The following is a 14,049-nucleotide window of genomic DNA, read 5'->3' as shown; positions in this document are numbered from 1 at the left end:
GAAACACTGGGGCAATTGGTGACCATCTCTGAATTTTGTTCCGCGAGCTCGAGCTCTGCTGAAGTCCCAGATTCTATTAATGGTTCCCTTCATCAGCTGTTCTATCTAACTCCACGTCTCGCAGTCCTCGCTGTATGGAAACTTGAACTTGTTCTCTGCCGAACAGTTCAAAAACCCATAAAAAGAGGATATGCCCTAATGAAACGTTGCACCAATGGAAATGGAGGAGACAGAAAGGAAGTCGTTACAGAGAATTAGAGGGCAAATTGCAGCTTTGCTGGAAGTATTTATTAACATTCCGTGTAACAGGACGCACCGACTTCACTATGGTTCCCATGCTCCGTGCCTTCTGTTTCTTTTAACTCCTACACTACCGCTTGGGTGGCTCCAGACGTCAACATTTTGTTAATAACTAAACCAGTAGCCCTTGGCGAGTTGTAGATAGATCCACTTGGTGGACATTTCTTAGACCAGAGCTTGTCTACCTTCCACAGATCTTCTTACTTTAGCTTTAAATAAAATGTTTCCGAGCTGTGTGTGTTTACAGTGGGTGTAATAAGAACCTCATGGAGGCTCGTATGGGAAACCTGTAATGATGAGGGTTTACAGCTTAATGTGAGATTTGTATGATTTGTTGATAAAATGAGATAAGTTTTTCCACTGTAGTGAGATGTTATTGGGATAACCTGTTTGAGTCCAGTCGTAGCTTTGCTTCTTCTTACAGTCCTCCTCAATATGGTAATACTGTTTATGATAGATCAGCTATGTGATATATTTTATCGACATAGTGGAACACAAAAATTCCCTTTGAGGAGATCTAGGAGCTCCAAATCCATATGGTCCAAGGGTTGGAACCTAGTGGAAAGTGTCTCCAAAGTCAGCTTTGATTGCGGTTGTCTTCTGCTGGGCCTCCAAAGCCTATTATTCTGCCAGAGCCTGGTCCCACCATTAGATCCTGGTGGGCTATTTCAACTTTTTCCTGATGACAGTTTATTGGCACCTACAATATGAATGGCCGTCCATGTGAAACATGGATAGCTCAAGTCTCCCAGAACAGAAAGCACTCTTACAGAACAGCTCAATGTCCTAACAGAGAACATGACCAGGGCTAGTCTTTAACTGTGACAGAACTTAGCTACCACTATGGCTGAAACCGTCCATACACATAAGATAGCTGTTGGCCGAACACTCATTCGGCCGACCTCTGTCTCACCCAACAGCCCCATACACGTGTTCTGAGTGGAAATCCAACATGCCCAACCCCTCCCTCCCCTGACATCTGAGAATCAGGAGGCCCCAATAAATATTAGATGATCAGCGGGTTCATCTAATGTATATGATCTCCCAAGGGTTTCAAGCAATATATATCGTCATGTTTTTGAATGGCCTAGCAATATACATGTCATTGTGTTGTATAGTTTAGGTTAGGGTCACATCAGCATGAAAAAATCCAGCAGGCTGTTCTGGCAACAGCCTGCTGGAGTTTACCGTTCTGGCATAGTCGGATAATGAACATGAACTACCAGGTCCCCACTGACTATAATTGGATCCAAAGCTTTTTGTCCAGCCAAAAGTCTGCATTTCTTTTGGAGACAACCTGATGCCTGTTGAATCCCATTATGTTCAACGAAGATCCAGCAGTTTGCGGCATTACCTGGCTATGCCAGACACTATGAACTGCCGAAACAGCCTGCCAGATTCCTTACTGCTGATGTGAACATAGCGTTAGGTGGACTTATGACACCACATGTCCATCTTTTCACATTGGACACGATTACAAACACCATTTTTCCGTCAGTCATTCCAAAAGATCGACTTAGCCAATATTAATAAATATATTTTAATACTTGCCCTCCTGTACAACCCTTAACTGCGTTTTCCAATATCAAATGTTAGTGACTTACAGGAAATAATCCTTGTAATTAGCATAATAGAGCCCGCAAACAATGAACAGACACAGTCTTCTAATGGAATGTGAGGTAGACAAAACGACTGACCAGAGCGTCAAGTCCTGATATCACGGATCAGGAAACACATATGGAAAACAAAACCTAATAACACTTCCAGAGAACTCGTCTCCCAGTCATTGTAACGGAAGACATTTTATGGGGTGAACCAGTTCGCGAAGAACATTTAATCTGATGGAGGATTGAGGCTTAAATATCTCAAAGCTCGGTGGCTCCACATGTTCCTACCGTTCATACAATGATCCCTCGCTTTACAATCCCCTGCTGTAGTTATCAGGCTTCACAATGGCTTGACCATGGTTGTCTACAATGGTGCCAGTTCAAGAAGTGTTGGGCTGGTACACACAGCCAGTCACTGATGTTCTTGTTGGTGCCACCACTCTACAACAGTGGTGGGTTAGAATTTTTACCTGGGGCTAAAGTAATCAACAGCTTGACATTGGAAGACCCTTGGTGGAGGTGGAGAAGACTTTTGTGGAGGGGCATAGGTAGAGGAAACTATTTGGGTCAGTCTAGCCACGTGCTATAAAGTGAACCATATATAAGCTGCCACCTTTTGGATTGAAGGGTTGACTTAAGATTGTAAGGATTAAGTGAGGGAATGACTGTATGAGGGTATCAAAGCCCCAGTGTGATCAGGTTGCAGATACAATTTTATCAACTGAATATTGGTCCTTCACCTGGTTGAACCTAGAGTACAGTCACATTCAAAGGCATATCTAATGATAGGCACTGGCTACTGCAATCTGTAACCAACATCAAGATGTGTATCAGCTTGACCAATTACCCCTATGACCACTGGGTCTGCCATGAGAGCAGACAAAAGAATAAATTATTAAGCATCCATGTACCATGAAGAAACCAATGGAATACATAGTCCTAAAAATGAGGTAATCCATGATAGGCTCTACAAAATGTCACAAGTAAAGAAGACTTCCCATCATAACTCAAGTCTCTTCAATGTCCTCTTCTCTTTCTTCCATTGTTTTTCTGTGACTTTGGAATATTTTCTCTCTGCTTTATATTTGTGTGAAATAATCTCACTGTGTCATGGTCTTTATTGTCCAGTACCCTTGGCAGGAAAAGGGAGGATTTTTGAGTCCTCCGTGTCTTAAAGCCCCTTCTGGGTCGTCCTTTTCCATTGATTGACAAATACCAGAGTCTTTCCGCACTGGCCTTGCGTTTTGTTCCAGCTCCGTTTGGGACTGTCCTGTGTAATCGGGATGCATATGTATTATATCCGAGTTCATGGATCCTCTCGACAAACTCACATTCTGGATTGTAGGTCTCCTGAAATAGAACACAAGCCATGAATGAGTGAGAAGGAACGAGCAAGAACAAGGTCCATTCTACATTGACTAATTAGGCTACCTGTACAGTTCCATATGCAGGTTGTTGACCCAAAGGGGGTAAAACACATGAAAACCCTTTTCCTACCTAGAGTTGCAGGGACGTGGGTCACATAACCCTATTTAGTTATTCAGGCCAATGGAAGATGCTTTATTGTAAAAAGGCCTTTTTTGTTAACCATTTAAAGGGCTCAGTGCCAAGTCTTAAAGTTGTTCCCTATCCACTGACCCCCACTGATCTGAGAATAGGGGTTCCGAGGGGTACCCCTTCCTGATGAAGCGGCAGGGCCAGCATTCTCTATGGGACTGCCTGAAATAGCAGAGCACCACACTCATGCCCGACCTGCCACTCCATCAGGATGGGGGAACGTGACCCCAGTTCTCAGGATCAGTGGGGGTCCCAATGCTCAGACCCCCACTGATCAGTGAGTTATCCTGTAAATGGAGGATAACTTAAAAACTTGGCACAACCCCTTTAAGTAAATCAAGTACATCAACAATTTGACCACAAATATTTATCCTTAACAGGGGTTGTCCACTTATTACATTGTCTTTTTAATAGAAGGGTTTTTCTAAAAATAATCTCCCACAATGTGTCCTGCAGCTGTGACTGGCAGCGATCAGCTGTAATCCTTAGGAGACCCCAGCGGCAAGTGTTAAATTCCACTGCAGTGCCACTTCAGGTGAAAAGAAGTATTGCATGCTGTCTATTAAAATCACTGAGCTATTCATGTAAAGCATGGCCACGTTGTGTCCTCCAACAGAGAGAGTGGTGTATTTTTTGGTACCTGCTCTCTTCCCTGAACTAGGAACCCCCTTTATATACACTGTCTTTACAACCCCCTTTAGTAATAGTCAAAGTGTAGAATTTTTTTTCTTTTTTTTCTTAGTTCTTTATAAATGTTCACATTTTACCATCTTCTATTATCTATGCTTTTTCTAATAATTAAGGACATCGTTACTATTCACTTTGTTACTGCTACTCCACATGGTAATGTCTTCTCATGTGGATAGTAGACATCAGCAGTTCCCACCTTGAACATCCTAAGGCAATTAGAAGCTGATAAGATACCAAGAACTTATCAACAGCTCATGTTACTCCTTGCCCTATTTCTACCCAGATAAGGTGACTAAATAAACTGACCCGTCACCATCTGAGTAATTGCTGTATTCTACAATGGGTTTTCACTCATGTGGTAGCTTCTGTTCTCAAGTGATGTTTTAGGACTACTTCAACATCATGAAGCCCATAGAGGTCCAAACTGATGGAATTCTGACCTAGCTAGCCATAGGGGTTACTGAAGTGTGATGGACTGATATCCAAAGGACTGAATGGCAGCATCACCATCCTTATCAACATGACAATCCCCAGCTCTGCAATAAACAAACTGTTACGTCCCATACAACCCCCGACCCTGGTGGTTTCAGTGCAGGACAAGCAACAAGGGTGGAAATTATACATGGTACCTATGGTAAAGGCCCCCCATACACATTAGTGTATTGTTGACCAGACAGTCTCATACTGGGGTACACATAGAAGTGAATGGTCCACCTTATGGTGCCACCAGGGTCAGAAGGGATTGTTGTCAATTACCCTTGGGCCAGTTTTTTACCCCATTTATTAACAACCCAGTTCCCCTGTAGAGGGGAGACCTGCCTCAACACCCATAGCAAAGTGGAGCTGTCTTAGACGGGTTTCACATGTCCGTGATGACATCCATGACAAGATGGTCATCCAGGAAGATGTCCATGAAGAATCAGTGTTTGGTCTGTGTCCATTTTTTGCCCTCTGTGTCATCTGTCATCTCCAACTAGGGCACTGCTAAGACTACTTTCACACTTGCGGTAGCACGGATCCGGCAGGCTGTTCCCCCGCCGGAACAGGCTACCGCAAGTTCACCGTGCCGCCGGAAGCCCTCTCCGGCCCTATTCACTATAATGGGGGCGGGCCGAGGGGCGGCAGGAATAAAACTGCAGCACGCTGAGTTTTTGGCCGGCCGCCCCTCGGCATGTTTTTTGCTCTGGCCCGCCCCCATTATAGTCTGACTTCCAGCGGCATGGTGGACTTGCGGTAGCACAGATCCGGCAGGCTGTTCCCCCGCCGGAACAGGCTACCGCAAGTGTGAAAGTAGCCATAAGATGAAAATTAATTTCCAGAGCATCTCCTACCAATTATATAAAAAAAAAATGAACTAAGCACTGATGTGAGGGATCTGTAATCACGGACTATAGGACAGGACATGATTCCTCGGTGTCACCACAGACTGTGTAAATACACACATTAAAGTCAATGCATACGTGTGGAGACCACGGCCTGCAAACGTCCATGATTCACTGTGTGACAGAGGCCTTACAAGGGCTTGGACCTGGTCTACTAGGTTGAAATCTGTCTGGGTAAAAATGAGACACCTTGCCTACTAATTGTAATGTATAAAACTACAATAACAAAAATAATAATAAAAAAAAAGTAAATGAAATGAAAAAAAAAGCTCTGTCCCCTAAGGGTGTGAATAGGATGTTATTTAGTTTGATGTCTTTGTCTCCTAGTTAAAAGGGAAGTGTTAAATCCAGGCGTTTTCATGTCGTATAGATTGTGCGGGTATTTTGCAGGTCGCAGGGTCTGTAAAATAAACACGCCGCATCAGATCCTAGGGAAGTTCTGTCATGTGTAATGGTTCTCTGTGTGTTTTTGGATTTCCCTGGATTACTACAACTCCTCTCAGCCAACCTGAAGCCTCCCGAGAAAAGTAAAACAAACACAAGGCAATGCTGGCTCGGCTACTGTTGCAAAAAGTAAAGATTTGGGTTCCTGGGATTTAGCTTCTAGGACTAGAAGGTGTTTGTGCGTTTCAGAGTACTCACTGAGGCGTAAAGTCTCCCTCTTTTGTTCATAGCCAGGTATCTCCCAGAGAACAGCCCTTTGATGGCGACAATTCCCACATCCACCGCGGTTATTTCTAGAATACCTGGAAATAAACAAGACACATTATTTAATCCCCTTCAGCCCAAGCAGAACCCTTTGCCAGTTCCCATGCATGAACTTCTCAATGGTGAGTGGGAGGTAGGTCTCACCGAGTGCACATTATCCCACAGGACTCCAGATTCTTTAGTTTATTCACAGAAATACTGGTATATTATTTTTTTTTTGCTGGTTTTACATCATTTTTATTTTTGCTTAAAATTTAAAAAAAATATTTGCTGTTGTGATTGAGCCTTTTACGTTCTTTTTAAGCAGATATAGAAATAGTTTGTAAAATGATAAAAATAAAAAATAAATAAGCTAATGCCAAAGTGCTTCATTTTGCATCAGTTCTACAAAAAAAAAAAAATGGAGTAAAAAAATGTCAGCCCTGCTATGTTGCTCACAAGAATGTGCCTGTGGGGGCTAGGAATTTTGTAAAACAAATTTTTGTCGTTTTTCACAATTTTTGTAATATGTTGTTTAGTAAAAAAAAAAAGATCTATATATATATATAATCCGAATCAGTAATAGTCAATACAGTAATGGAGTGGGCAACCTGTGAACAAGATGAGCCGTGAGCAGTTGTGGTTCAATATCCTTTTTCAGTCAGTTACCATTGTCTTCAATGGTAAAAAAAAAATGAAAATATGGATCCTGACAGATCCTTCTTTTTGTCTGTCTTTATTGGGCAATCTTTGAAGTTTTTGGTCAATCACTGAGCAAAAAGTTTGCCTAAAAACTTCCTACAATAAAATATTATCCATCAATCAATCTATGATGAGCTCAGCAGATCAAGGTGCACGAAATGAGATTAAGGCCTCCTGCACACGAATGTGTGCGCCCCGTGGCCGTAAATTGCGGGCCGCAGTGCACGAACACCGACCATGGGGCAGCCGCAGCGGATCGCGGACCCATTCACTTTAATGAGTCCGCGATCCGGCCGTTCCGCAAAAAGATAGGACATGTTCTATCTTTTTGCGGAACGGAATTACGGGACGGAAACACTCCGTAGGGTTCCGTTCCATGCTTCCATTCCGCCTCTCCGGATTTGTGGACCCATTGAAGTGAACGGGTCAGCATCCGTGATGCGGAATGCCCACGGAACGGCGCCCGTGCAAATGCGGTCCGTAATACGGCAACGGGCAGCACACGTTCGTGTGCAGGAGGCCTAACTTGCATATTTTTACTAATGATTTTAAATTGATCCCAAAAAGGGGGGGGGGGGGAATCTGTGATTTATTTATTATTTATTTATTTTTACATTAATTTTGAAACCGATATACAACTGCTGTCCATTTCTCAGACGTCATTCAATCCATACAGATTGATGAATCAATAATTACGTGTTGTGATCAATCCCATCTGGTCTTGGTCTTTTTCACTGCACAATTATTTTACCATCAACTAATTTTGTACAAACTTTCCTCAAATTTGAATGGTCCTCCCTGGCCACTCACGCCATAGTAGTTAGTGCGCCTTCACATCGTACTGGTCGACCATTCATTCCATTATCCACGTAGCTATCAGAGATGGCTCTATAACCTTTCCCTAAGATGAGTTTCCTCTAATTTCCCCCCTCTCTCCTCCCCGAGCCTTTTGAGGTTGCCTAATCTCTGTTTTTCATCAAAAGGAAGAGTATAACATGTTTTACAATTTTAATTATTTATTTTTAAGGAGGTATTAGAAAAACAAATGCAACATTTTGCAGGGTATAGTGGCACACTGGGGCGAAGGGGTCCCGGCTTATTCTCGACAATTCCCCAATGTCCGGATAACGCATGACAACAAATAGGCGGCACAGTGCATTTGTTTTATTGAGTATAGGAAGGCTCTTGGATATTGTTGCAGCCAGCCCCCCTAGGGGAGATCACCTTGTAATGTGTTACAGGGACTGGTTCATTGTGTTTCAGCGTCTGCTTTAAAAAAAAAAAAAAACAGCATGTCCAAATGTGGAGAATCGATTGGTGTGGGATATCAAACCCGCCGGATCCAGCTTTATGGATCAATGTCACCGTATTCTCTTACATTCCCGTATTGTGTCACTTCTGGGCCTCCATTACGTCACCTTTTTTTGGGGCACAAGGATACAAATCTATCTCTAAACTCTATATTACACTGAGCAAATACCAGTAAAAATTATAATATCTTGATGGTTATGGACTGGGTAATCTGATACATCTATCTATTACATGGTTTCGATACATAGATGACAATTTTTTACCTTTTTTCAAAATCCGAAATGATAAAACCAATCAAAGGCCTCTTTCGTAGGAGCGTATTTTATGTACCGGAATCTGCAGCTAATGTTAATGAATAGGGCTATTCACATGGGCCTGAAATTTTCGTCAGTATTGGAAATCCACAGCCTGTTATTTGCTTCCCGATACGCCCCTTATAGTCTATGGGAGTGCATCGAAAATGCAGGAAGGAAGCGAAACGCATGCAAGAGGCTATTCACGCGGCTGCATCAGTTTTGTGGTCCGCAAAACGCGGATCCACAAAATAGAGATGCAGTCCGTGTGCCCATTGTAACAATCCTTATGTCCGCAAAATGGACAAGATTAGGACATGTTCTATCTTTCCGGATAGCATACTGGGTGCTGTCTGCATTTTTTGCGTGCTCCATTAAAATAAACGGATCCACGTGCGATCTGCAAAAAATGCAGGACTGGACACGGACCAAAAATACGATTGTGTAAATGGATAATTTATGAAGCAATACGGATTGACAATCTGAATGGTGGATGGCATAGATTTGTACTTCTCAAGAATAGGATCTGATATTGAAGTGCAGTGCCGTACTGATGTAGCAGAGCTGAGCGTCATCAAATAGTTTGTGAAGAATGGCGCAGGTACAGTAGGATCTGCACACTGCCATATCCCCATGGGTTTTACCAAGTGACTAACTCGGCTCTGCTACACCTGTGTACTGTAAAAGTCTGTAGAGTTGAATCCCCACAGCAGAGACGTTATCCTTCCTTTCTGAGCATTTTGACAAGGAGCTTTCCAAGACTGTGGACAAATCTCTGTGAATGTAGTAACAGCGTGCCGGACTAATCTATTGTTCTTGGCGACTGCCTTTTTTCTCTCTTACAAATAAAAACCCACAGCTTATCTGCTCTTCGACAAATGACCTGTTAGGAGAAGCAGCTGAGGGATGAAGGTACGTTCCTGTCCCTCCAGGTTTATTCAGAGAAAGGCACAGTGAGAGGGAGATAATGCTATACGAGCCCATTCATTCCTGCATCTTTATGGATGAAATAAGAGACAGCATGAAAAAGAAACCCGCCACGTCCTTCTATGAATCGGGTGGGGGGGGGGGATGTTTGTTTCTGCGTCTAGACCTCCATAAGATGAGCTCCTTGTAATCCTGCCTGTCCTGGACAGAACCATAGCCTGCCATATTTTATAGACTATACGATGGGACTGAGTCTCTGCGTCACAAATTGTTACAATGTTGCAAAAATCTCATTCAAGTTTATCAACTGTATCCTCTAAGGGGGATCTGAAACCAGTTCTGTACTGGTTCCATTTGATGTATAGATCAGACATAATGAGGAATTCTTCAGGAATATCGTTGCATCAATATCCGTCTAACCTGCGGTTAACGGAGACCGACACGGAGATCATAACTTATAAGTCCTACTTATACTTGACCGGTCATTCAGAAGAGTGTTTCTAAATGCTACCAAGCCAATGACCCCCCCCCCTCCCCTACTTAAATATATTCTATCACAGTGCCCCCGAGGCTATGAGGATAGTGCGAGGACCCCGTGCATCTTCTGGGGTATATAGAACATAGGTTGAGGACCTAGGTTAAAGATCAATGTATGCAATAGAAAGATAGATGAAGGTAAGCCAAAACGTTCAGGACTGGTTCGAATACCTTCTCTCTATGATCCGCTCTTGATTTTGGCTTCCTAAAACCGCCAAAAACACAACAACAAAAAAACATAACGTACATGCAATATCAAGCCTCTATATATCAATTACACATAAATAACAATTTAATAATAGGAAAAGTAATATATCACAACCAGTCGCACTTACTGAAGATGCTGTTCTTCTCGAGTGTTCCAGTTAATTTTGCCGTTCTGATGTATCTGTAGGTGATACTTAGTGGCACAATAAAGCTTCCGGTGTCGAGGTGCACCTCCGAGGTGTTCGTAGACCCCGCCGCGTCCCCCCGCATCTCTTCTCAGCCTGGGGTCGCACAGTTTGCCTCCGGCACAAGGCACTTTAGCAGTAGCGGACAAACCCTTAGCCCAGGATACCTGCCGACCAAGATCGAAACAACTGAGCAACAAGATCCAGATTATAACCATTGTGGCATGGCCGAAATACTGAAGGCTGGAAGGCTGGAGGCAAATGTCACAAGGGGTCCCATGAAAGAAGTCTTGTCAGCAGCTCTCTTTTTAAGTCACAAGTCACACTACTGTGATGCATGAGACATTGGAAGGGTTATCTTGACCTTTTATCTGTCTTGTCTTGATCTTCTAAGTAAATAGATGTCAAGGAACCGCCACAGGTTCATGGATTAGCAGCAGCCGGGGGTTTAACCATCTCCCAACGGTGATGCCTCCTGAATTTTATGAGTTTACAAGAAATAGTGGTGCTGAACTGAACACCGAAATAAAAGCGCACCCCCCCCCCCCCTCCTCCCCTTGCAACAATAGACAGATCCCGACCAATTGATACAAAGGAGGCAGGCAAGGTATCAGTCTTGTGTGAACGAAAAGTGCAGGCTGGATAAAATTACACAGCGCTACTTACAGTGGCCCAGTGCAAAGGGGGGGGGGGGGGAGAAGGAAAGAAAAGCCACATCACAAAGAGTCAGCAGCCCGTCAGAGGACGGGGGTCTGGGACCAGCTCTGCCTTTTTTTTTTTTTTTTTAAAAGATCCCAAAAAAAAAGAACAATTATACATATGAAAATGTATGCATTGAGGATTTTTAAGAGAATGGTCCCTGCTCCTATCAATCCCCGGATCACAATATGTGACAACCGGGATGACGGATGCTGGAAAAGAAACAACCTGGGGAAATGGCTCTTTAAAAAAAAAAAAAAAAAAGGCGCATATGAAAAGGAAGCAGACGCGAGTCGTTGAAGAAGCTGTGCCTCTGTTTTAACACGCATTGAAAGGCAATTTATTTCGGCTCTAAAGGGGCTTTCCTTTAGGTCAATTTGTTAGTATCACTGAGACTAATGAGCTTTCACTGGACAGAAGGAGAAAAAGAAGTGTTTATTCATTACCTTCCAGAGGAACTGATCAGATCATGTGGATTGCCAGTCAGGAGGAATATTTATGGCCCCTCTCAGGGTGTCACTTATAGTGAAAGCCCAGATTTTTAACGACAAGTTAATGTAGAGATCCAAAGATGTGCCGATTTTAATTTCTTAATAGGTCAAAGGCCCATTTTAGTGGGAAAAAAAAATTGATTCCTCTGCATGACCGTAGACTTAGTGGGTCGGCCCACCTGGGACATTGATGGTATATCATTAGGATATGGCGTCAATGTCAGATAGGGGCCGGTCCCACGTCGGGGAGCCGCTCCCATCTCCAGAAGCATGCTTGGCCATCCTCTGTTCACCACTATGGGAGTTCTGGCTTGTGAACGCAGAGATGGGCGCGCTTACGCCGTGCACTCTCCATTCACCGCTGTGGGAATCCAAAAACAGCCACTCGGCTATTTTTCAGACATTCCCATAGAAATTAATGCAGAGTACGCTGTGCATGCGTGATTTATTCTCCTTCACTTCTGTAGAAAGGAGCGGGTCCCAGAAGTAGGACCTGCATCTGACACTGATATCCTAGACCAGTCGTGGCGAACCTATGCCAGAGGCGGCACTCAGAGCCCTCTCTGTGGGCACCCGCACCCTGGAAAAGGTCTATGTTGTATCAATATGCCTTAGACTTTTCCTGCCATTCATCAGCGCAGGGCGCACTATGAACAGCACAGGCAGAGCACTGAATGTAGGCAGGGTATTATAGCCAAGTGATAAAGTACATGGCAGATGCACTGTATTGGACTGTAGTGTTCAGGGTAAATTACCGTGTTGCCACTTTGCGATAATTAAGTGGGTTTTGGGTTGCAGTTTGGGCACTCGGTCTCTAAAAGGTCCGCCATCACTGTCCTAGGGACATGCCATTAATGTCCCAGACAGGGCCAACTCCTTTAAAGGCATTTTCAAGATTAGAATTAAAGGGTCTGTTTCTTTTCTAGAAACAACGACATGTCTGTCCAGTATTGAACTTCGGCCCATAGACTGATATGGCACTGTTTCTCGAAAAACAAAAAAAAGACAAAAGTTATTGACTACCCCATTAAGGGCTGTAATTCCCTGCACAGCCACTAGGACTGCATACTGTTTATATATTAAACTCAATAACAAAACAGTATGCGATAAGCTTCAAAGCTCCCCCTTGTGGCGGCTGCAGGTAGCAAGCATTTAGTCATGCCATGGGTTTCCGATATGGCTAAGACATGAAAACCAAATTGTTTAAATGCATCTAAAAAACACTTTAAAAAGCTTGTGACCACTTCTGACATGTCTGTTCTTGTATCTGTATGCCCCATGTAATATCCATTCCAAATCATCTTTTTCTTAGGCCCCTGCATTGTGCCAATTGACAACTGTGTGTTTCTATTCCCCTGGTCAAGAGAAGAAAATCCCTACAGTCTGACACGGTCATCACTTACTCTGAACTTTCAGCATGTGGAGAAAACGGGCAGGTCAGGAGAGCTGGGAGGTCCTCTTTAAATCTCTAAACTTCCCTGTCTGGAGCCACCACTAGAGGGGAGCATAGAAACTTAAAGGGGTTGTCCAAGATTTTGATATTGATGGGCCTATCCACAGGGTAGGTCGTAAATAGCTGAACGGTGGGAGTGCCGATTAGCTGTTTGAAGAGGCCGCAACGTTCCAGTGGGTGCCGTGGCATCTTCCTAGGCCTGTGACATTACGCTCATTGGTCAAATCGCCTAGGTAGAGCTCAGTCCCATTCAAGTGAATGAGCCTGAGCTGCATTACCAAGCAGGGCCGCTATCTAATGGCTCTGTGCTTAGTAATCTGCAAGGAGGCCGCGGCACTCACCTCCTCAAACAGCTGATCGGCAGGGGTGCCAACCTGATATCCTGAGGATAGGCCATCAATATTAAACACCCAGAAAACCCCTTCAATGCTGAATTCATTGTACAGACAGTATGCGATAAGCGCCTATGCTCCCTCTACTGGTGGCTGCAGGTTACTAGCAGTTTTCTCCTTTCTTAAAGGGGTTGTCCACCTTCTGGTTATAGTTGACCAATGTGTTTGTAAGACGACTATATGACACTTACACTTATGACAGCCTTTGTTAATATTGTGCACCCTTTTCTATATTTCATAAGGTACCGTAAGCTCTCTTGTTTTCAAAAATATTTTGTGCTGTCCACAGGGAGGTCCTGTCCGTAAGATGGCCACCGATGGAGGGTCATGTGACCAAGCAAATCGGCTCCATGTGATGTCTCCTCCGTTCGGATACATTGCACCTGCCATCTGCACTTGTTCTTTTGCGAGTTTAATGCAGGCTCAGGGATGTATATGAGGAGGGTCAGTGATTTGCCTGGTCACATGACCCTCCATCAGCAGCCATCTTATGGACAGGACCTCTGTGCACTAAAGACTTGACAAACAAAGGGGAATGCTATATAAAATATAGAAAAAGTCACAGAATTTCAACAAATGCTATTAGTGCCATATAGTCATCTTACCTACATAGTTGTCAACAGTGGCCA

At 43.7% G+C, this 14,049-nt stretch overlaps 1 protein-coding gene across 1 annotated transcript; it reads right to left on the bottom strand.

Moving 5' to 3' along the window:
• Positions 1–2,762: 2,762 nt before the first annotated feature.
• On the bottom strand, positions 2,763–10,603 carry FGF3 (fibroblast growth factor 3). Its single transcript, XM_044270576.1, is given in 4 exon segments — positions 2,763–3,257; positions 6,179–6,282; positions 10,329–10,356; positions 10,358–10,603. Coding segments are annotated over 4 exon segments (711 nt in total). The 3' UTR covers positions 2,763–2,924.
• Positions 10,604–14,049: the final 3,446 nt, after the last annotated feature.

This window comes from Bufo gargarizans, chromosome 10 (genome assembly GCF_014858855.1).
Source record: "Bufo gargarizans isolate SCDJY-AF-19 chromosome 10, ASM1485885v1, whole genome shotgun sequence".
NCBI classification, from domain to species: domain Eukaryota; kingdom Metazoa; phylum Chordata; class Amphibia; order Anura; family Bufonidae; genus Bufo; species Bufo gargarizans.
Note: the sequence above shows the minus strand (reverse complement) of the source record. Positions and strands in the feature narration are given on the sequence as shown.